Genomic DNA, 25,052 nt, shown 5'->3' on the forward strand with positions numbered 1-25,052 from the left:
AGTTTAAAATGTGTTATATGTAGTCATACAAAAACTGAAAAACTTTATACAAACACATCTCAGGAACAGAACTCTAACTGAAACGGTCGTCATGTTTCTGTCCAAACTGTAGATGGCAGTGTGCTCAAGTCTTTTGAGGCTCCCTTGTTTCCTTGTGTCCTTGATTACTTCCGAGTGTGTAGTGTCTGAGTGTGTTCGTACACTCTGGGTTGTCAGGTTGTCATATTTTGAAAGTTTGTTTAAAGGTTTCTGAATATGTGCGCTGTGTTTTTCTTTCACAGTATTTATATAGCACCTCGACCTGCCTTAAAAAAATGAAAAAAGACATGGAAATCTAATTTCTTACATTATGGGGCCTTTGAGTCAAGAAGTATCTGTAATTTTTTTTGCATTACTCAAGGAGACAAACATAACAGTAAACAGGAATAATCTTGAATGTGAACCATGCATATTAACTTTTTAGGTAGATTTGAATCGACATTTCTGTAATATTTGAAAATGAACTCTATGATAAAGCATAACACATCAGACCTGACTGGATAGCAGTTGCACAAACACTGACCATTAATCATTCACTCAATGCCAAAGAAATGTTCAAAACCAAACAACAACAGATGACATCCATGAAACACAGTAACAAATGCCAACCAAGTACTTCATACAGTTAGTGATAGCATCTGATATTACACTGACCTAAATCATGAACTACACCTTAAAATAGTTTGTGCTGGTGTAGTCATGTGTTACAAAACACTTCAACTACTGTGGAATGAGATCTTGTTGGTTTGAAGGAGGAAGTACCTTGTTATTTTTCAGGGGAGTGTCATCATTTGCCTACGTCTTTTGTGCCCTATTTTGTACACAAGACTGCATCCACCACAAGGTAACAACCCGGAAGTTTCCACTTCAGAGGAAGTCAGTGTTCACTTTGTCGTCAGCTACTTTCCTCTTTAGAAAATTGGCCATTTGGCTCCTGGAGCAACATGAAAGTATAAGTCAGTGCTGTGAGAATGAAGCCGAGTGCTTCTTTGTGTGATGAGGAGGGCGTGGAGGAGGTTTCAGAGTGTGTGTGTGTGTGTGTGTGTGTGGGGGGGGGTTGTTGGTGTGACTGTGTGTGTGTGTGTGTGTGAGAGAGTGCGTGTGCATGCATGTGTGTTTGGAGGGTTTTCTGGGAGGTCACCCCTCCTGCCAGTCATGCTTAGCCGGCATTAGCGGCCTTTTTGGTGGAGTTAACACACTGGTACAACAGACGTTTTGTCTCTGGGTCCGACCCCGCCTCCCACCCTACGGATCCAGGACCCGGTGCCAAAGAGTTGAAAATACCCCCCCACCCCCCCACTGAAAACACACTCTATAAAGTTAAAGAACACATTTCTTTATTCACCTCTCTCTATCTTTTTTATGTTATGTTCTTCCCTCTTTCCTCACAATGTCTGAATCTTCAGTTTTTCTTCTTCTTCTCCTCCTATTCCTCCTCCACTTCTTCCTCCTCCTCCTCCTCCTCCTCCTCTTCTCATCTCTGTTTTTTTCAGTGCATCCGGATTCCCAGCACTTGTACAAAATGGTAATGAATGAGAATGTGTCTGGGGCATAAAGGGGAGTATGTGTGTGTGTGTGTGTGTGTGTGTGTGTGTGTGTGTGTGTGTGTGTGTGTGTGTGTGTGTGTGTGTGTGTGTGTGTGTGTGTGTGTGTGTGTGTGTGTGTGTGTGTGTGTGTGTGTGTGTGTGTGTGTGTGTGTGTGTGTGTGTGTGCACGCGCAGTGAATGAGCTTTCTGCAGGAGGCGGCTGGACTTCGCTGATTGTCACTGTCTGCATCTACACACTTCTCAAGTTCCTTCAGGGCGGGGGGACAGGTGTGTGTTCATTTATAGAAGAATGTGTATGTACAAAATAAAATGTGTTTTTTTGTCACAGAATACAAGCTGCTTCCAGTGTGGTTGAGAGTGAATTTGTGCATGAAATGCTTTGGCATCTCTCTCCGTTGGTCCTTGCAGGGACCTCTGGTTTCATCAGCAACCTTCGCCAGTTCATGTGGATCAAAGTTCAGCAGTTTACCAGCCGAGGCGTTCAGGTACACTCGGACTTCTTCTTTTGTTTCCTGAATTTTTCACCTTTAAAATTTGACTTTGTGAGTTTTACTCCCTACTGTTTTTATTTGCTCATTTACACTTTGCAGTATAATTACAGGGTGATTCTGGTTTATTACAACGTGGGTCATGTTTTTGGAGTTTTTGCTCATAATTTCTATTTGTTATAATAATGTTGTACTCACCAAAGTGAGATGAAAATATCACTATAACAAAAACATAACCTCACAAAAAATAAAGAAATAAAAATAAACAATTAGACAAAATGAATAGATGATAGAAAAAAGGAGACAAAATAAAATTGATATGATCCTTTCAGTAATACAAATATTTAGGTGATTTTTACACTTCCCTAAACATAGCCCTGAAATATATATATATATATATATATATATATATATATATATATAATACAAACACAGGTGTTAGAGTGCCATAAGCAGGTTGGGGGAGGGGGGATACAATGACTTCAAGGGCACCTGGCAACGCCCAGGAGGTGAACTGGCATCTTTACAGCTGCCTTACACACTGAACTGTACTTTGGTCCATACTGGGACTTGAACCTGCAACCCTCCGGTTCCTGACCCAACTCCCTGCGGACTGAGCTGCTGCCACCCGTTTGCCCCATTTCCAAAAGTTTCTCTATCAGAATTTAGATTAGATTAGATTAGATTCAACTTTATTGTCATTACACTTGTACAGGTACAAGGCAACGAAATGCAGTTTGGGTCTAACCAGAAGTGCAATAGCAGTAAGTGCAGGATATACAATGGTTCCGTAAGTGCAAGACATGGATATGAAATATAGGTTTCTTTAAATCAAATTACCCCCCAAAAAACATGGATGGTTCTGCACCACGCTCTTTGGAAGTAAAATCAATGATCACTCCTTTGAGTGTTTTCTTAAATTTTCTAGCATCGGTAGTCTTGACAACAAATGCATGTTCGACGGGAAGACAAGACGAGGGTTAGAGCTGTAAATTACATTTTCAAATTCAGCATTTACACTGGACAGTAATTAATGTCTGTAGGTGGTGTGTGTAGCCAGTTACTGGAAGTGTGTTTCTGCCCCCCCCACACACACACTCCAGGTGTGTTTGTTTTCCCACCTGCATGGCTTGTCTCTGCGCTGGCACCTGGAGCGGCACACCGGAGACGTGCTGAGGAGCGTGGACAGAGGCACGTCCTCCATCAACAACCTGCTGAGGTAGGACAGGAGGAGGCAGACAGTTGGAGACATTCAGCCTCAACTCTATTACCATAACAAGTTCTTCTTCTTCAATGAGGGCCATGGAACCACGGTACCCAACAACACCCATTAATTACCCCTATGGTTGTTTTCTGTCTTTAGCTACATCCTGTTCAGTATCCTCCCCACCATCTGTGACATCATCATTGCCATCATCTACTTTGTCTCCTACTTTAACGTGTGGTTTGGACTCATCGTATTCACCTGCATGGTCCTCTACCTCAGTGAGTCAGAGTGTGTGTGTGTGTGTGTGTGTGTGTGTGTGTGTGGTGTTTGTGTATCAAGCACAGTCTGCAATATGAAACACATTTTTATTTACCTAAATATTACTATTAGCTGCATAAACAGTTATAAATCCCCCCGCACATATTAACACAAAACTGCTAACTCCATCATGTTGTAAGTAAGACATCTGCTGAAAAAGTTGTTGTATTATTTCAAAGTCATCCAAAACACCAAAGTACTAAGACATAGGGCAAGCTTTTATTTTGAAAAGTCAAAGCTCGTGGACGGCACCAACAGGGAGGGCATGAGATGGGAGCATAGGCTGTATATAATTAATTTTAATTTAATATAGAGTCTATGGACGGGAGGCATGAGACGGGAGGTCTCCAGGCTGCAGCCATACCCGACTCTTATAAAAAGGCAGAGTGCTCACTCCCGTGGGGTCAACGATCAAGCTGCGTTTTTTTTATTTGTCTGCTTTTCTTTCTGCATAATTTCTTTTTTCAGGGTTTGTGTGCTTTTCCTTTTGCATCATTTCTATATTTGCAGCGTGTTTGTGTATTTGGTTGTGTTGTCTGTATTTGCAGCGTGTTTGCCGTGTTGTGACATTAATTAAGTTTTTTTTTTAATTTGCTTGTGTTTTGTCTATTTGCAAGTTGCAGGGCGCTTGCCCCTGTTGGCCACCGTGTATTTAAGATCATCAGATGAAAAATTACATGGTTTCAGAAATATTTAAAAGTTACATATATTCACTTTAACAATTGTGATTGATTTCAAGAAATACAAACAACCCAGAACGTTTTGTTTCTCCTATTTCGCTTTCTATAAGTTCCACATATTGACATTGTATATGTTGCTGACATATCCATCTTGCCAAATTCAACTCTGAACTGAAATAACCAGACTACCTATCTGTGTGCAGCCTGTACCGTCCTGATCACAGAGTGGAGGACGAAATACAGGAGAGAGATGAACAACCGAGACAACAATGCCAAGTCCAGAGCCGTAGACTCGCTGCTCAACTTTGAGACGGTGAATAAACTCACACATTAATTTCCTCTATTTATCAAAGATGTAAATCTGTTGAACGTCTGACCGCACTCAGCTTCACATCCAGGTGTGTCCAGGTGATGTCCTTGTGAAACCACCCAGCTGTGCTGTTGTGGGCTACATTTGGCCATCTGGGACGTCCACAATGTGTTGTAATGTTCCAGTGTTTTCCAGATATGTTTTTGTGAAGTTCTAAAATAGACTGAAATGTTAGCAGATCCTGTAAGTTGTTGGAAAAGTCAGTATGTTTCAGTCTTCTCTATTGATTTGATATATTTTCACAGGTTAAATATTACTGTGCTGAGGATTATGAAGTCCGCTGCTTTGAGGAAGCCATCATGAAATATCAAGTAAGCCTGAAGAGTAACAACGTCATCTGGTACCAAAGAGCAGCCAACAGCAGAAAGACAGCTCGTACCTGCTCGTCACAAGTAGACGTAGAGTGCTCGGTTAAACCTGGCAAAACTAACCAATTGCCAAAGTTTCTTTTGTCTATATTTCTTATTTTTAGTTATGTGTATTCTAAGTGCCGGCTGTGTTTGTGTAGCACTGTGAGTGGAAGAGCTCCGCCTCCCTGGCTCTGCTGAATCAATCCCAGAATATCATCATAGGATCAGGACTGCTGGCGGGATCTCTGCTCTGTGCCCACCTGGTCTACAAGGGACAATTCCAGGTATCAGTGAAAAGTGAAAAATAAAAAAATAGAATTGAATAGCAAACTCACAAGTCTGTATTTAAACCGGATGTCCGTTACCTAACGCTTTCTTTGTGTTGGCATTTTAAACTCTGGTTGATTTCTGAGGACTATGGTTCCCTGGTCCACAGGTCTCTGCAGGGTAAATCCAGACAGCTAGCTGGACCATCTGTCCAATCTGAGGACTATGGTGACCTGGTCCTCAGGTCTCTGCAGGGTAAATCCAGACCGCTAGCTAGAATATCTGTCCAATCTGAGTTTTCAGTTGCACGACTAAAACAACTTGTACTTCATAATCTATTAACAATTGTCTTTATCTTAATTTCAAACAATTGAGATTGCACACTGTATCTTTATGGAATGCATCAGTCTCTACTAGAACACAATTAAAAATGGAAGTGTGGTTCCTTTTTTGTCATAAGGTTAAAATTCATGTTAAAAATCCACTATGTGATCATTCTTATCTTGGAAAAAACGTGGTCATATCCAGAATTATTTTCTGAATTGAGTCAGGAATACATGTTTATCACAGAAAATAAGGTAAGGCCATTGATTTGCAGGATATCAGATGCACTGAGACTTTCTCCACGACAGCTTCATAAGATGTTGATATGTCAAATTTTGTGTTCTTGTTCGGCTGCCCCAAAGTTGCAAAAAACCCTGTGGAACACTGTAACTAGTGGGAGGCTAATTGATGCACTGTCAGAAAAGTCTGTAGAAATACAGGCTAATATACTGTCTGTGTTAATGCAAAGGAATTTTCTGAAATAATTTTTCACAGGTATTTTTCCGTATTATGATTTTTGGATTACCAGAAATCACCCTTAAAGGTACAGAGGATATACTTTAAATTTAGAGGATTTTTTCTCTTTTTGGATTAACAGAAGTGTCCGTTTAATGGAAACGCTACTGGTAATTCCCTGTCAGGATTTTTTTTTTACAGTGTACGGCTGCCTTACAGTAACCTGTGATTAGTACAGCAGCAGGAATGTTCAGCAGCTGTATGTGTTAACTTTCCCCTCAGGTTGGAGACTATGTTTTGTTTGGAACCTACATCATCCAGCTGTACACTCCTCTGAACTGGTTTGGTACCTACTACAGGTGAGGTTAACGTACAGGAGGCCACTGAGCCCTGGAGACCTATGATTCATTGACATGGAGAACATGTTGGCCCTGCTGACGGAGCGGAAAGAGGTGAGAGTCCCAAAACACAATAATCGCGGGGAAAAGGTACTGACAGTATACACTGTAGATTTTTTTAATTAATTTTTTTTTTTCGACAAATTTTCATTGGGAAACACATTGGTGTGCATAATACAGCACAACAAATATGCGTATTTTTCTGATTTTAATAAAATAAAATAATATAAAAATATTATACCAACTATTATAATAATATATTGGTCATACAAGTGGCCAAAATAAATAAAATAGTGGAATTTTTTTTTTTACACATTTAGTTTTTTGAGTTTATTTTGAATACTAATACAGTGCTGCAAATGCTGTAAAAGTGGTTAATAGTTTAGGTGTGAAATAAAACAATGTAAATTCTTGTTAAGTCTAAATCAAAGTCAAGTCAAAGTCAAATTTATTGTCTACCATATCTACAGGGCATATCGAAGATCAAAATGTTGTTTCTTTCAAAGCAACAAACAGAAAACTACTGGGATAAGAAACTAAATACTAAAAATAATCTGGATAGTTAGCAAAAAGTAAAGAAGTAAGAATGATCTAGAAACGAAATATATAGAGAGGTGTATGGTAAAAATATAAAAGAAATATAAATACAGATGAGTGGATATCAAAAACTGAAATCTTATAAAGTGTTAATTTCAGATCGCTTTGCTTCAGTCGTGCTTGGCAACAGAAACTCACACAGTCAGAAGTCAGCGGATCAACAAGTGTTTGTGTGCGACTTTGTGCACGCGTGTGCACATACACATACTGAAACACAGCGTCTGTGTGTGTGTGTGTGTGTGTGGGTGTGTGTGTGTGTGTGTGTGTGTGTGTGTGTTTCGGTGGGAAAAGGCGTCCTCCGGCTGCCTCACTAAAGGCTCCTACATTCACAGGCCCTTGATATGGTAAACAGCCCCATGAATGTAGACAAAAGCATTAGAGCACCTTAAAATCACAGCGGCCCTTTTCTTTTGGCTTGGGAAGCTGCAGGCGAGGAGGAGGAGGAGGAGGAGGAGGAGGAGGAGGAGAGTGATCTGATGGTGATAATTCTTCCAATTACAATCAAACTTTGCAAACATCGATTACAACCCAGGGGGTTGCACTGGCCAGTTTGATCGTGGGGGGTTGTAACCCCTCCACCCCCCTTGTAAATTACGCCTTTGATTACAACACAAAATCAGTTCATAGTGCATGTATGAAGGTATGAAGACTGATGGTAGGGAGGAGAACATGAGAGGGATGGATGGTAAGAAGGAAGAGAGGAGGGAGCAAGTGAGAAAGGGAAAGAGTAAAATATGATGGGAAGGAAAATAAGAGGTGTGGTAGGTTTTATTGTCCCTTTTCAAGATTCTTCTTTATTGCCATGCACCTAAGTTGCTAGGAATTTGGTGCCGTGTGCTTATCCCAAAAAGACAGAAAGCATTCAGTCAGTCAATGGCAGACAGTCAATACCCGAAAATTATTACTATCCAGTTTGACTGTCACCGTTAATGAAAAAAAACATAAATAAACTACTTGAAAGGGTAACTATTTTATAGTATTTTTGAGGATTATTCTTGCATTTTGTGTTTGTTGATCATGCTCCTGTATTCACCTTCTGTATGAGATGCTCTGTCTCTTTTAATCCCTCCTCCTGAAAAAGCCCAGCCTGCTCTGATTGGCCAGCGCGCTCCGTGAAAAATCACCGACAAAGTCTTCTAAACCAAATAGTACTCAACTGGACATGTCCCAGTAGTAAAGTGACCGGAATTTTGGGGAGAAATGAGCAGCATTGGCCGAGATTACAGCTATGTCGCGTTAGCATGTAGCTACTCAATAGTTAGATTGTAAAGGAACGAAGCAACACTTTCTTCCATCAAAAATCGCAGATAACGGCTTCTGAACAAACTCTACCCAATCAGACATGTTTCAGCAGTAATGCAGTGGCTTAAAGAAACACTCCAGTCCCTCCTACTTGGAGCAGATGACTTAGAGTTAGACTTAGACTTGACTGTCTACTGTACGCATAATTGCACATTTTTAACTCAATTTTTGCTGCTCTTATTTTCCTCATTGTATGTGTCTTCTTATTTTTACTTTTTATATTGTTTACTTGAATGTTATGTTTGTCTGTGGACCTAATGGGTTAAACATGTCTTGTCTCCACCGTGGGATGGAGGGAAACGAAATTCAATCTCTTTGTATGTCTTGACATATGAAGAAATTGACAATAAAGCTGACTTTGACTTTTGACTTTGACTTATCCGAGAGTAGAAAAGTTGAAACCAGAGAATTCAGAATAGTTGGAAATCTGAGCATTTTAGCTCACAGGGATTTGTCTAAAACACATTTACCTCATTATTTGTTTTGGCCACGTTTAACATGACAATCCGATATTATAGGCCTAACATTGTAGATATGACAGAAAACACAGAAAAGCATATGCGACTTTTAAAGTAGATTTATTTTCAGGGCTAAGTAACGTGGTATCGGATTGATGCACAAACTCAAGCTTTTCTGATACTGGTATCAAAACATCTGTGGTTTAACTTTTAAAACTTATGTCTTTTAAGATCATTCTTTCATTTAATGTGATTAATCTTAACGGTTGCATTTCTCCTCCTGTGTTACTTGTCTCTCTTACCCTGGTTTCCCCTCCTCCTCCTCCTCCTCCTCCTCCTCATCAATCTCCCTCCTCCTCCTCCCTCCTCCTCCTCCTCCTCCTCCTCCTCCTCCTCTTCCTCACAGGTTCAGGATTTAGAGGGTGCATGGGACTTGCAGCTCACAGCAGGTCAGGTGGAGTTTGACAGAGTCTGTTTCAGCTATGTACCTGGGTGTGTAGTTATTAACAAATCGAATCGCAATTCCAATCCACATTTTTCTATAATTTGATTGGATTTTATTCAACAACAGCATTGGTTGTTTAATCACTAAGAGGGAAATACAAAAAACTGACTATGACATCGGAGTCGCTTTTTGAAGCCTATATCACCAACTGTCAATGGTGGTTGGTTCTAACACTTGTGTTATCCTCCTTTAAGACACTGTAGCGTTTTTCCATGTTTTGATAACTTGTCAACGTTTTTTCTGCTTATTTCAAAGTTTTGGTGACACTTTGTTTCCACATTACCACCAGTATATTCACCAATAGAACCAACTTATTTACACTGGTTTTACACTTATTTTTTGGAATTTCTGGTCAATACACCTCATTCATATGAGATTATCTAATTTTTGTGTTAGTTAGAAAAAAGCTAAAATTGTGAAAATAAATAAATAAAAGTTTCAAATTCAAAATGACGCAGCGGAAAAAAAAGTCGAAGTGGTGTTTAGATACAACACGGTTTACAGCTAGTAGGAGAAATTTACAGACACAATTAGGAAAAGAAAAATAAACAACTAAAGTAAGTAACCCCCCCCCCAAACACACACAATAATACAGAAGACAACATGTTCAGGAAGCAAAATAACCCAACATCTCAAAGTGGACCAGAGCATAAAAAAACTTAACGTGGTTGTTCCAAAAACCTTTATATGAATCAGTTGATCACAATGAATGCATTTTAGACAAAAGAGGTGTTTAGTCCTTTGGGTTGGAGGACATGTTGTTAAAAAGAAAATAAAAACATGAATATGACAACGTATCAATGAAGGTCAAGAAGCACGAGACTTACACAGTGCACGTTCATGACAAGCTTCATCTGTATCAGACGTATCACCGCTGGTTACCACCATCACCTGCCGTCTGGAGGATGACTAACACTCTGAGGAACACATTTACTTTTATTAATTGAACGTCTTGGTCCGCCTTCTGTGTGCGTTGGCATTTATGTCATATTTACAGCATGATGTGAGTGAGTGGATATGACAGAGAATAAACATATACATTGGTCGTTTCACATTGAATCTCAATCAAATGATTTACTGTAACATCATGTTGCAGTACTGAAGAAAAATCCTCAAATTTTAGGACCCAAACAGTTCTGTCAATCAACTGAGTGTTTAATAGTCTAATCATTTCAGCTGGACTTGTTGGCCGCTATATTGTTGGATAGTCTAATTTATAAAATGTATATGTAATGTATGTATAAAATTGTATTTTATAAACTACATGTGTTTTATGTGCAAAAATCTTATTCTGTAAAGTAACTAAAGCTTTCAGATTAGTGTAGTGGAGTGAAAAGTATAATATTTCTCTCTGTAATGTAGTGGAGTACTTCACATTTGTACTTAAGTACGGTACTTGAGTAAATGTACTTAGTTACATTCCACCTCTGGTCCTGCTTGTTTTTTCTCAAATCCATAAACTTTCATTTTGATCATGATCGTTGCTGTTGTGTGTGTGTGTGTGTGTGTGTGTGTGTGTGTGTGTGTGTGTGTGTGCAGCACTGAGATTCTTAAGGATGTGTCCTTTACGGTGGAGGCGGGACAGACTGTTGCTTTGGTACGTTGTCCTCCTATTACAACTACTAAGAACCAAAACTATCCTCATGGTTAGATACCAACGCTTTTCAGTGTGTGAAATGTTCAGACCGACCCTTTAAATTCAATAATTCTATACATTTTCAATAAAAATAAAAAATAAAAGTGTGTGTGTGTGTGTGTGTGTGCGCAGGTTGGTACGTCTGGATCAGGGAAAAGCTCCATCCTGCGTCTGTTGTTCAGATTTTACGACCCTCAGAGTGGCAGCATCCGCATCGACGGTCAGGACATCTCCAAGGTAAACACACAAAGACCCGTGAACCACATCAGATGGATTTCCTCTGGACAGGGTCAGGCTAGCAGTGTCCTGGCTTCTTGTGCTAAGCTATGCTAAACGCCTGCTGGCAGTAGCTTCATATTTAGTGCACAGACGGGAACGCTAGATCAATCTACCAACTCTTTGGAGGGAAAGCATAGACAAATATTTTGTCAAGTATTACTTTAAGTTTTTTTTTTCCATCAGTTGAGATGGGTTTTCGCTCTCTATCTCTCTGATTCATGTGTTTGTTTCTGTCTCTTTTCACCTTTCCATCCTCTTTTCCTGTGTTTTACTCTTCACTTCTGTGTCCTGCCTTTGCCTCACGCACCTTGACTTCCATTTTCCCTCTCTCGCCACACACGCACGCACGCACACAAACACACACACACACACACACACACACACACACACACACACACACACACACACACACACACTCTTACTGACTGACTGTGTGAGCTGCAGTCCACACTGTGAATAATTCATAGTAAAGGTTCTTAAATAATACAGCAACGAGTCCAGCCGCCAGATGTTGTGGTTTATGCTGTGTGTACTACCCATTTGTTGTAGCTGAAATAACTCTGTTTATGATTTTCCCAAAAAATCAAACAGTTTGCACAGACACACACGCACGCACGCACATACACACACACACACACACACACACACACACACACACACACACAACACACCACACACACACACACCTGTTTTATTACAGACAGGCTTGTTCATATGAAGAGGCTGGCGATGATTATGAGGACGCTCGTTTCTAATTACACAGCAGGAGGACTGTTTTAATCAACACACGCATTCACAGATGTGGTTGTTTCTTTAATCAACTTCAGACTTTTACTCAACCTGGGTTTCTTGAGGCTCTCCAGCAGAAAAAGCAAGGAAGCGGTTAGACGCCTCAGCTCCTTTCACTGAACTGGTTCCTTGTATTGTTGTGACAGGCTTTTTTATTTTTATTTTTCAGCAAGTCTCCCCTTTTCTATGCTAGTACACTACTTGTGCGTTTGCTACTTCCACGCAGATCGACATTGCCAAGTCTCCTACACACCAACACAAGATCGACACACACAAAATGGATGGGCTGCAAATACACAAGGAACTGCTGCGTGATGATTATGACATATATAACACACAAGTTCATCACGGACGGCAGCTGGCAGCTAACAGCTAACAGCTAACAGGGTCAGCTAGCTACCAGCAGGATAGAGACAGGGTTGGTAGATTTAAACATTGTCTGAGTTGAAAACGTATCTTGTTGTCACGTAAGGGCCCTGTTCATGTTGCACAACTCAAGTTTGCCAGCACCGTTTTAGTTTTTTTTAATTGAAAGTACTCGCTTATTTATAGCAATCAAGATTACGGTAAAAATTGGCCGGAGAAATGATCGTGTTAATGGGAGGAGGTCATATTCATCAACTGATGATGAATCCTTAAAATATATGGCAATAAAATGTAATAGCTGCGTGGGCTGTGATTATTTGTTCTTCATGCAGGTGAAAACGAGGAACTGACATCATGAAACAAACTTATAAACTAGATGGTAGGTCCTTCAATAACCAACTAATGAATCAATAAATAAGAATGTGGATTAAAAGGTGGTTGTAAAGTCTCACCTCTGTTACAGAGAAGAGAAGCATGAGGAGCATGTTGAGTTTTAGGTTTGATGCCAGCAGTTTTAGCACACACACACAAACACACACATCTGTTGTGCATGTTTCCTGTTGTCCTTCACTTAAAAACCGCCATCCTTTTAATGTTTAACTCCAGAAATACTTTCTAAATGTGTCACTATCAGACGACTCGTTGGCCTGTCTTACCCAGTAGAACAACGTCCATCTCACAGTGATGCTCAGTCTCTGAGCTCAAGTCCAAGTCAAGTCTCAAGTCCCTGGTGGTTATAATGAGTGTTGTCTTACCTGCTGTGTTCCATCCAGGCTGCTCAGAACACTGCATAGCTATATATGAAGAATTTAAAGCATGTAGTATGTTATTATGACTCCTTTATCTGTTAGCAGGCTGTATAAGCTGTGATTAGTTGTTTAGTCGGTGTAAACGGGATATTGCCATTTGACAAAGAAACACCAGGAATGCTTTACTTTCAAGTTAATAACTATAATTTGCCTTGCAACATGAACATACAGTACTGAACAGAATAGGGATGCACCGATACCGATACCAGTATCGAGCATCGGTCTAATGTCTCTTATCAGCTTAACAGGGACACACATGAAGAAAGCGATGTTTCAGTCTACTCTGTTGGTTTTAACAACCACAGTGCCGCAGTGTGTAGGTAGGTGTAGTTGTGTCTAACTGTTTTAACTGTGATAGTTTAAGCAGAAATCTGCTTTGCTGTTTTCCTGGCTAACCCTTACCTGCGCAAAGAATCCAAAAATCACAAATGCCTTTCATGTAGTTTGACAAAAACTGTCTTAACTCAAGGTCAATTGCTAGCATTTTTCTTTCCAGATGTGCTCAACTTTCTAATACTGTATGTAGAGTTTTGCTTCATTAACCGGGCAATACATTTGTTTTATCTACTACAGATTGAAATGTCCACCAAAATACTTTTAATGTGATGACAGGAGACTCTGTGATGGTAGTTTAATGAATGATTCTTATCAATGATGTTGACCACATGCTCCAGATGAATCCCGGATGTTCTGCTTGTTGAACACAGATGCTTGTAGATTGTAGGATGGTTTCCTTTCAGCAGTTTAAAGGAAAAGTTCAAGTTTTTCAAAAATCCCATTACTCATATGGCCATACGAACATTTTTAGAGTGTTAATGATCACTGTAATCTAGGGATGCACCGAATCCAGGTTTTTTGGGGTTTAGCCGAATACCGAATCCGCTGGTTAAGATTCTGACAAATCTGCAACTGAATACCGAATCCTTCTACCATCCTTAGTCCATTAACTTATCACAGTAAACACATTAATGAAGTACACAATGTCCTGTGCTGTGACTGTCCTTCCTTTGCTGAACCTGAAGTTGCTGCATTTTGGCTGCTGTTTGTAGATTGTAGATTTGTAGATAGATGCATTGCAAATGGAACATGTATCTCAACTTAAACCGTTTTCTTTTGACTTTTCTATTTATGTTCAGCCGTCATCCAATCTACTGTATCCTTCCGTACACCTTTTCTAAATAAATAACATTAAATTAGCTCTTTAACCAAAAGTCCCATTGAACAATCAAATGCAAACTACCTTGTTCCCGTTCCAGATAGGTGCTTAATTATTCTCCTTTAGAGCTGTATATGGTTCCAGAACGACATGCGTTTTTCCCTCCTTACTTCCGTGCGTGCATCTCACAAACTAGTCCCCCCTTTGTTACAGTTCCGCTAGGAGGCGCCAAAATAAAGGACTCATTGTATCAAAATAAAAAAAGAAAACTAATTAAATACAGCACTGAAGTGGTAACATTATTAATACACCTTTTTTAGAGTTAGTTACAATGCAAGCTTTGGGTTCGGTGGAAAAAATTGTAAGATTCAGCAGAAACCGAACACTATCAAAAAGCCCAATATTTGTCCGAAGCTGAATCCGGGAGTTGGGGCATCCCTGCTGTAATCATTCCTCCTTCTCATACAGGCCACGCAGTAAGTCTAATGCTACCACGGTGTAAAGATGCATTCAGATGAAACTAAAATGAGATTCTGAGTACGAGTTAGCCAAGTCAAATTAGCCAAATCAAGTCTTTTATTTAATACTAAAGTTGAATTATTTCAAGTACGTGTGAGAGAGTTCCGCGCTCAGTCTGTAAATGTTTAGTCACATTTGAAATTGTAACATTTTGTGCTGCATTCCTGCCATGCGGGATATCTGCAAAACTGGGTCCAGTTCTTTACTTTGCAACACTTTGTTGCTTAAACAGCCAACACTGTGGACACAGCTCTCGAACCTCTTAGGTTTGATGTTGGCCCAGCGGCCCTTTGCCACTCTCTTGGTCCCTGCACATGGCAGCCAGTTGTGGTAAAGCTCCGATTAGTCTGCCTCTGCTGACCATGACACCGCAGGCTAATGGGTAACTGAGTGTTGTTGTGATCTATCTGTGTTTTTTTCCCCCAATGTGTTCTTCAGGTTGACTTTTTTTTTAAACCTTTTTATTTCAAGGGACATAAACAGCCGTTTCTATTTAAGCTATTTCCTGTTCAGCCATGATGGCAGTCCCTGCTCATACCTAGGCTACAGTTTGTCTTGTCATGCTGTGACATATCTTCCTGTTTGTCAGTAAAGAGCCGCCCAAACAGCAAGCATGTATTAAAGCGTGAAGGAACATGTATCATAACTAAGCTGAACCATTGCAGGCTTAGAGCAAGAAAATTAGACCAAGTTATGAAAAGGATTAGTTTGACAATTTGTCAAATATGTGTGTTCCTTTTTTTTTTTATACCGTGAAGATCAATACCCCTCTCATGGCTGTTAGAGAGAAGAGAAGCATGAGGAGCATGTTAAGCTTTGGGTTTGAAGCCAGCAGTTCATGCACACACACACACACACACACACACACACACACACACACACACACACAAACACACATCTGTTATGCATGTTTCCTGTTGTCCCTCAGTTAAAAGCCGTCATCTTTTTAATGTTGTACTCTACGAATACTTTCTAAATGTGTCACTATCAGACCACTCATTGGCCTGTCTTACCCAGTAGAACAGCGTCCATCTTAAAGAGATGCTCAGTCTCTGAGCTTGAGTCCAAGTCAAGTCTCAAGTCCCTGGTGGTTTTAATGAGTGTTGTCTTACCTGCTGTGTTCCATCCAGTCAGCTTAGAATACTGCATAGCTATATATGAAGAATTCAAAGCATGTAATATGTTATTATGACTCCTTTATCTATTAGCCTACTGTATAAGCTGTGATTAGTTGTTTATTCAGTGTAAGACAGTACAGACTAGGGATGCACCGATACCGATACCAGTATCGAGCATTGGTCCAATGTCTTATCAGCTTAACGAGCACACACTTGAAGCGATATTTCAATTGCTCTGTCTGTTTTAACAACCACAGTGCTACTCTGTAAATTGTGATTTACATTTCACAAACAGGCTGAAACTGCAGTGTGTAGGTAGGTGTATTTGTGTCTAACTGTTGTAACTGTCACAGTTTGAGTAGAAATCTGCTTTGCTGTTTTCCTGGCTAACCCTTACCTGCGCAAAGAATCCAAAAATCACAAATGCCTTTCATGTAGTTTGACAAAAACTGTCTTAACTAAAGCTTCAGCAGACAGTTAGGTTATCTTAGCAAAAGTACAGGAAACAAAGGGAAGTAGCTAGCTTGGCTGTCCAAAGGTAGAACCTTGAACAATGTGTTGTTCAACTAATAACTAAATAATAACTAATAACTAGGAGGGAGGTTGGCTGGATGGTCAAAGCACTGCCTATACCACTTCTAAAACACTCAATAATGGTTATTTAAAAAATGTGTCCACATCCTCTCAAGCTTTAAATCAACGTTTCTCTTTTGTTCTGCTGTTGATGTCTCAATGTAAGCATTCAAAGACTTCTCTTTTCTCTTTTCCCTCTCCATCTGTCCATTTCTCTCTTTCTGACATTTGGTGTCTCAATCAGAAACAGATGCTGTGTTGTTCTTCAGTGGATGAAATACCAAAAGTACACGGCTAGAGAAAGAGTTAAGTGAGTGATTACCAGCCAAACTGAGCTTGTAGGCTTGCAGGAAATGGAACTTGTATTGTTGTGGCTGCACACTGACCAGAGAGTCATGGAAAACAGATCAAGAGCCAGATTCATTAAAACGCTCGGCAGCTTCTTCTTAAATGGGAGAAACATATTAAAGGCCCCATTTTAATGATCTGAAGCGCAAGTTCCAACTCTAGCTACGTGATTGAAATGTTAAATTCATAAACGATCATGCGATACGAGACAACACCGTCTCTCTCTCTCTCTCTCTCTCTCTCTCTCTCTCTCTCTCTCTCTCTCTCTCTCTCTCTCTCTCTCTCTCTCTCTCTCTGTCTCTCTCTCTCTCTCTCTCTGCGCACACACACACACAGTCTGGTTCTGGTGGTTGATTAACCCAGACATGAGCTGATTAGCTCTCATAACTTGCCAGTTGGGGAGCGCACTGCCATGAGTCCATGTTGCTAACGTCTGGTTAATCCACAGTTTCATCGTGATATTTTGTGATCACATTCTGAATCTGCAACGTTCTCTGTCAGGTAGAATCAGTAAGTTAGTTGCAGGGTATACTAGTAGGGCTGCATATGAAGTGGTTTGGGGTCCTTCTGTATGTATTTTTGTGGTAGAATTTGGTTTTGATGAATTCTACCAGCAGCAATACCACAGACCAAGCAATCAGCCCGTTCCCAACAGGCACATTTTCAACGGGCACTGCACTAGTTCATATAAATATGGGGTGAGGTGGTTCCTTCTCAGGGTCATCCAATCAACGCTTAGTAGTGGTGGGGAGGGGTTGCAATAAGGTGGGCTGGGATGCCATCGCTGCTTTTTGAAGATAATGACGTCATCGGCCTGTGACCTTCAGCACTCACTGCATCGATTCGCAGCCAAGTGTGAAGCGGCTGGGATGAGGATCAGCACCTCTAAATCTGAGGCCATGGTTCTCAGCAGGAAACTGGTGGAGTGCCTACTCCAGGTAAATTTGTACTTAAGTACAGAACTTTAGTGAATGTCCATTCGACCACTGAGGTTTTGAAGCTGGACTAATCAGACCAAGTAGGACTGAGTCCCTTCTAGTAATCTGTTCTGTTCTGTGATGGTCTGGAGAGTTTTTTTTTTTCAATCTCCACAATCGGACAGTTAATGCTGCTGGAGGACTGGCCCTAATGTTTCACTTTGTAAAAAAAAGCAAGGCCCTCCCCCACCATTATTCATGTGTTCTTCAGCTGCTAAATGCTCCACTATGTTTATCAGTTACTTTGTCAATTGTTTGGTACTTGGCAGTTGGTGAACTATTTCTTGAGAAATGATGTGCCAGAAACGAGGTTAATAAGCGCTGGATTAGTGAGCCAAAAAAAACAAAAAACAATGAGCTGATAGTTACTAAGATGCTCCGATCATAAATCAAGCAGCCCCTTTGACAAAAAACACAGTCACTTGTTCCATTTATAATATACAACTATGAATCAATGGTACTTTAAGTCACTGCACCACTTAACTTGCAAAGCAGCAATGCTAGGCAAGGCGTCAGAGGACTGTGGTGGTCTGTGGTCATTGAGCAAGGAGCAATTCTCCACTGTTAAATTTCTGCTCTGAGTAGTTAAATGTTTCATAAAATTAGACTACTGGCAAAAATGTTAGTGAAATGAAGCCACCCTTTTGACCTCTTGGTTCTTTTGGACGTTATAGTATTTTGCTGATGTTCTCCCACTCGCCTCTGTGTATAGGCTAATGTAAGTAACATTACTACTAACAAGGCTCGGTCGTGTACCTTCACAGTAAAAAACAAAAAGATCAGAGGCTTGCTAGTGATATTCCTAGAAAACTCAGCACAGTCTGTATGGAAATATTGTATATAAATGTTGGTTTAGCCCTTACAGTTGCGTTGCAGATAAGAGCATGTAAGGTGACATTCAAAATAGATGTAGAGAAGCAAAAATAAGGTAAGTGGGTAAAACCAGATATGTGAAATCCTGACTGAGAGACAGGGACAGAAATTGGTTCCGGACGTGTGCTGTCTGTGACCTGGGACAGCATGCATTATATAGTATAGGATGAATTAAGCCATGCAACATTTATGTATATGTACAGTATGCTGTGTGTGTGTGTGTGTGTGTGTGTGTGTGTGTGTGTGTGTGTGTGTGTGTGTGTGTGTGTGAGAGAGAAAAGAACAACCTAGTTTAACACAAACGTATAATAACATTGCATCATGACCACCATACACTGAAGACACTTAAATGGTATTGGTACAACATGGTCTGGAAATCGGTTTAAAGACTTCATGCCGACCTAAATTGAATCCAGGTCAGCAAAACATCTGTATTTGCTCAGAATCTGACAGTTACCTCTTTCTGTGTCCAAGGTGCGTCAGTCTTCTCTGAGGTTTCACATCGGCGTGGTTCCCCAAGACACGGTTCTCTTCAACGACACCATCGGCAACAACATCCGCTACAGCCGAGTCACAGCTAGCGACGAGGAGGTGGAGAGAGCTGCCATGGCTGCTGACATACACGCCAGGATACTGGAGCTTCCTCAGGGTCAGGCTGGGGTGTGTGAATGTGTGTGTGTCGATGATAATGATGAAAATGCCTTTTCTTAATTGACTTCAATGGTGGCTTGATTTGAATCCTGACGGTGTAATAATCTGGATGCCACAGAAAGCGAACGGTGGTGATTTTAATAACGGAGGTGATGGCCTTGTTGTCCAAACAGGATATGACACGGAGGTGGGGGAGCGAGGCCTAAAGCTCAGCGGGGGGGAGAAGCAGAGAGTGGCGATCGCTCGAACCATCCTGAAAGAACCTCGGATCATTCTGCTGGACGAGGTGAGGACATGGGAAGGGCCAGCATTCATACAGGGTTACAACACCTAAACTATCATGCCTTTTTAACAACTTGTTTATGTAGACAAGAAGCTCACACACCAGTGGCGTTGCTCACACACTTTCCTGCGTAGTTTGTACATGAGCGGTTAACAAGTATTTTCACTACAGGCCAGGTTGAGGCATTATCATTCCAGGCCAATTCAGAAATATCTTGATAACTTTCATTATTGCAGGAATGGAGGATGGCAACACTTGAGGAGGCTTCTACATTGTAAATGTTGAGACAAATGTTGAGACTCACTTTGATTCCAATTTACTTCCTCCACCATACCCTCAATTCCGCACTGGGGCCGCTGTGGCTCCTTAGACAGAGCACGTCTTTCACTAATTACAGGGTTGGTGGTTCAATCACCAGCTCTTGCTGTACACTTGTCGCAGTGTCCATGGGCAAGACACACAACGCAGTCATCACACACGCAAACACACTTGTTAAATTCCCAAGTTAGGGTATTATACAGGGTATTTTTCACATCAGGTAGGGTGAATTAAGGGTGATTGGAACATATGGTAAAATAGGACTGTATAGCTTTTAAAGGGTGTGTTTTCTCCCCGGATATGTGAAAATAAAACATTTTTTTTGCTGAGCCCTAGCTGTGAAACCTCACAATCCAAATTGCATGGCCTCATTTGTGTTACATCACCTAGATGGTTGGGGCAAGCATCAAACAGGGAGTTTAAACTGAAATACAGAGGGTAAGGGAAATCCAACTGTGAATTCAATTGTGCAATAATTAACTTACATTAAAAGTCTAAATCAATAATTTAATGTGCTGTCCCAGTCACCAAAATGTTACTGGGTCAGTTAACACAAAAGTGCATGACACGTCTCTTTGTAACATGACATTATCTTCTTTCTTCCACAAATGGATAGGTAACCTTAACACCTTCAGTATTACAGATATGGATCATTTGTTGGGCAAATTCTTTACATTTATGGCAAAAAGAATGTACACCAATCATTCGAAAACTGTTCCAATCACCCTTGATTCACCCAATTAGCTAAACTGTCTCCATTGAGGTGCACATTGCAACAAAAAACATATTTCATCTCATTATATTGCTTATTAATTGCATCATGCTTAATCATCATGCTTAATATACTGTGTGTGGTGTTTGTTCCACCAGGCCACGTCTTCACTGGACACCCACACCGAGAGGAAGATCCAGGCTTCACTGGCCGAGGTCTGCACCAACAGGACGACTATAGTGATCGCACACAGGTGACAATACTACCAAGCTGTGTGTTTTATAGCTAGGAGGCTTTGTAATAAGTTCCCTTGTGTCGAGGCAGTGGCTGAGAATGATGACTTTGAGGTTTGGTAACCTTCGGTGAGTTCCGAACTAATGGTGGCGGAGAAACTTGCGAGCGAAGCCATTGGTTCTGTTGTGGCAACGCTTCTGAATATCCAGAAGTTAAAGCCTGAGCAAGAACGATTTTTGCTGAGTTTTGTTGGTGTATGGTGTAATAAACACAGTTTTGCATACTGTACATGTTGACAATAACAATGCTAATGATGATTTTTACCAGGTATGTTGTTTACCATCAGTCCAAAGCCACCTAACATTTGGAAGTTTACTATTGGCATTTATTCCCAGCACAAATGACTGCAGTAGTTACAGGTATTTAGACTATCAACTCCAGCTCCGATTGGCAGTGATGGAAACATGACACCCGGGTTGACACATTCATTTTTTGCCTCTCTCCCAGCATGATGCCATGACTCTTTGTCATCTTATCCACAAATTCAATCCTTTTTATTAGCACTACCTTTCGTTAAAAAACAAGTTCCTTCCTGAGACTATTTTGCAGAGCCACTGTCGCTCGGTCCAGAATCAAAGACGATTATGATTGGTTAAAGAAATGCAAACAACCCAGAGCATGTTTTCCTTCTATCTCAGAGTGTAGGTCTATCTGTGGCGTAGCCAAACCTTTCTCCACAGCACTGTAGAGATTGGTCTGGCAATGCAAGAACAATGGTGATGCTACACGGCTCTGTTTTCCCATGTATGAGGGCATTTGTTACGGGCAAAAGGTGGTTTAATGTGTTCCAGGACCTGAGGTTATTATTACCCTGGGTGTACACATTCTGCTGTTAAAATTACAGTGTTCTGTTACAATGTGATTACAGTTGCGGTGGTAATACAGCATCAAACTGAAAAGAAAAAACAACTGTGAGTAAAAGAGATCAAAGGAAAAGAACGGGTGATGGATGAGGTGAAAGGAAAACAGGATTAGAGCAGACACAAAGAGAGGGATGGAGAGATTAAATGAAAAGCTGATTGGAGGATATGAGATGACGCATGATGACAAGTCAACAAAAGTAAAAGAAACAGATGTCTGGTTATTCATCAGTCTGAGTGATATTGAAAAAGACATGAAAGGCTCTGACACTCGCAGATATTAAAATGCATCAGGAGTGAAGTAGCCTGTGGTGCTGATTCCTGACACAGTTTTTATCATTTCCTCGTTGTTCTACGTCACATGTACAATGGATTATTTTGTTCTTTTACTTAACAAACATGGTTTCCATCACCCAATTGGTCAAAAGTGTATTTGAACTTTGAGAAATAATCCGATCATGATTGTTTTGTGGTTAGTATCCTAGAATCTACTGAAAAGCAGTGGCGAGCGCTCAGAGAATAAAGTGACGCAAAGCAGGGTTCAGTGCATGTTTAGTTCATGTTCTAAAGGTTTAATAAGCCACAAGGATATATACTGTACATTTTCTAACAATCGCTCGATTCACTTAAATGACATGAGAGTAGGACAATAAAAGATTGTCTCAAGGTCAGTTCACATAGATACATCTTGAAGAAGGAAAACTGACATAATTTATAACACAAATTAAAACAGAGGAGAGAGGCTTTATTCAGAGTTTGTAGAGAATGGATTGTAACATTTTAACAACATTGTATTCTCCACTGTTGTTGTCATCCACCAATGAATTCTCATTAAACGGGTTTGTATTATATTGTAAAAAAAAAAAAAAAGTATGAACACCAATTTGTATGCACCTCGTTCTCATTCCGACCTCATAAAATACAGTAGTTGCTTAGGCAGTGGCTGTCAGCGTCTGATATGACGTAAAAAGCACCCTGCAACGTATGTTTGGAACGCAACGGGCAGAGCAGCAACTCCACGGCGCTGTAAGAAGATGTAGTATTAAGAGCAGCAGCAGTAGCGAGTAGTTTGAAAGCCCGAAATTCAGCAAAGAGAGGGTGCTTGGGGTGGTGGATGGGTCAAACACATGACTTTCACCCAGGAGATCGGGGTTTGTGTCCTGTCGCTTTCTTCCATTCCTGAACTCAACTGTCACATTCTTGTCCTGTGTACCTTTTTTAATCCCACCCACAATCTTTACGTTAAAGGAACGCGCCAATTTATTGGGACTTTAGTTCATTCACCGTATCCCCCAGAGTTAGACAAGTCGATACATCCCCTTCTCATCTACGTGCGTGCTGTAACTCCGTCTGACACCCCCAGCATTGGCTTAGCCTAGCAAAGATCCTGCAGGGAACTGGTTCCAGCTAGCTACTGCTCCCAATAAGAATCAAAATAATGCCAACGTGTTCCTCTGTACATGTTGTGATTTGTATTGTCACAGGGTGTGTAACTAACAAGGTCACATCAGACACAGCCATCTTACAACCGCATACTAATTGGGAACTATATTCTCAGTCACGTGATGCTGAGTAGAGAGCTCCGTGGTCATATCTGCAGTTGAGTTTAATCGACAATACGTGAGCGTCATGCTACGACAACTGTTACGTTTAGGGTAGCGGGTTAAGTTCTTTTGTTAAAAGTGTGATCCCGCGGCATGAATACCTGTTTTCTAGATGAAAGTATTTTTCTTTAACTTCTTCCGGGGCATGAACTCCGCTCCCCTGCTTGAAAGACCCGAGTTTAAGGACCCAAACATTCACCCCAACCTCTCCACAAGGATCTTTATGCTCTTCTACAACAGCAATCACTGAGGTGCATAAAGCAAAAAATATGTGGAATTAAGGTGCTTTACTTTTCATAGCGATATGTACGAATGGTTCATGAGACCAGCCTTTATCCACAACAGATGAGAGAGCCTTTGTTCACAGTGGGGGGGGGGAAATAGAGTGAAATCCCCTAGTACCAAAAGAAGAAACAAGGCATTAGTCTTTTTATACAGTAATATTATTGATACATTCTTACCCATTGCACACGCATGTGAGTGTGCGCATCAATGCAAATTGACCCATGCTGCAAACATTGTTTATAGATGTTATCTGACATTAATCATCTGTGTCTAGTACTGAAACCAGCTGAGCGTTGAGCTCTTTTTTAAATGTATTATCGTCCTTTCTAAATTAATTGCATGGTGCTCATTCTGCAGTCTCTTAGACCTTACACTGACCAGCAGTCTTTGATCCACTAGCTTCCTAATCTTTCAATGGCAACAGATGGAGTCTGCGCATAGGATCAAGACTGTTCATTGGCTTCATCATTTGGGCCTGAAATGAAATTAAAACCACAGACAATCGCAACAGACAGGTCATGATTTCCCTCTGAAGGGTGAGATGAAATCTCTATTTAATCTACTTCATTCGTTATTGCATAGAGGGAATGTTTCCCAATATCTTGAACATGGTAGCAATCTGCACATTGCCATATACAGGGTATAGGTGGTAGTGACGTGCAGTGCTTTGGTGAAACACTTGGGTTGGTAAACCTAAATATGTTGTTTTAAACTGGCACAAGTATTTCATGGTTTTAAAGACCTTTTTTATACTTCTTTACACTTTTTTTTAACTTGGATTGAATCCTGCACACTCTAATGAAATTCTATTGTCTTAAAATGTCATAGTTAATTCGCAATTAATTGCACATTTTTATCTATTCTAAATGTCCCTTGACTTCTTTTTGGCCCATTATTTTTTTCTCATTTTAATGCTCTTATCAACATGGAAAAGTGGATTGCTTGCTTTGTGCAAATGTGGCATATAGCCTACTGTAGTTTTGAATTTCACATGTAACATTCACACAAATGATCACTCACACAATTAAAATTGTCCATCATTAAAAGGCAAAAAATACTTAGAGGAGGGGGCGGAGAATTGGCATCAGCCGTGTGCTTGGCCATCAAGTGGTATTTCAGACTGGAAGTGATGTGATGATCGCTCAGCTCACAACGACAAAACACACAGACCACTTTGGTCTGTCAATGGAAGTATTTGGCAAATTTTAAAAAGTAAAATTTTCATTCAGATTCTTATTGGCATCCATTTTTGACGTCTCGCGCTAGCCATCCACTCAAAACGTAACATTACTACTC

At 40.5% G+C, this 25,052-nt stretch overlaps 1 protein-coding gene across 1 annotated transcript in view; it reads left to right on the forward strand.

Annotated features, from left to right (window-relative positions):
* Positions 1 to 1,010: 1,010 nt before the first annotated feature.
* Positions 1,011 to 25,052, forward strand: part of LOC116689856 (ATP-binding cassette sub-family B member 6, mitochondrial-like) — a 32,336-nt gene continuing 8,294 nt past the window's right edge. Inside the window, 16 exon segments of the mRNA XM_032516510.1 lie at positions 1,011 to 1,065; positions 1,761 to 1,853; positions 1,995 to 2,071; positions 3,178 to 3,293; positions 3,438 to 3,559; positions 4,483 to 4,592; positions 4,895 to 4,960; positions 5,158 to 5,283; positions 6,329 to 6,410; positions 6,443 to 6,504; positions 9,214 to 9,293; positions 10,846 to 10,903; positions 11,075 to 11,179; positions 19,224 to 19,398; positions 19,574 to 19,686; positions 20,872 to 20,966. Of these exon segments, the coding sequence (XP_032372401.1) occupies positions 1,011 to 1,065; positions 1,761 to 1,853; positions 1,995 to 2,071; positions 3,178 to 3,293; positions 3,438 to 3,559; positions 4,483 to 4,592; positions 4,895 to 4,960; positions 5,158 to 5,283; positions 6,329 to 6,410; positions 6,443 to 6,504; positions 9,214 to 9,293; positions 10,846 to 10,903; positions 11,075 to 11,179; positions 19,224 to 19,398; positions 19,574 to 19,686; positions 20,872 to 20,966 (1,535 nt within the window).

Source organism: Etheostoma spectabile, chromosome 5, assembly GCF_008692095.1.
Source record: "Etheostoma spectabile isolate EspeVRDwgs_2016 chromosome 5, UIUC_Espe_1.0, whole genome shotgun sequence".
Lineage (NCBI taxonomy): Eukaryota > Metazoa > Chordata > Actinopteri > Perciformes > Percidae > Etheostoma > Etheostoma spectabile.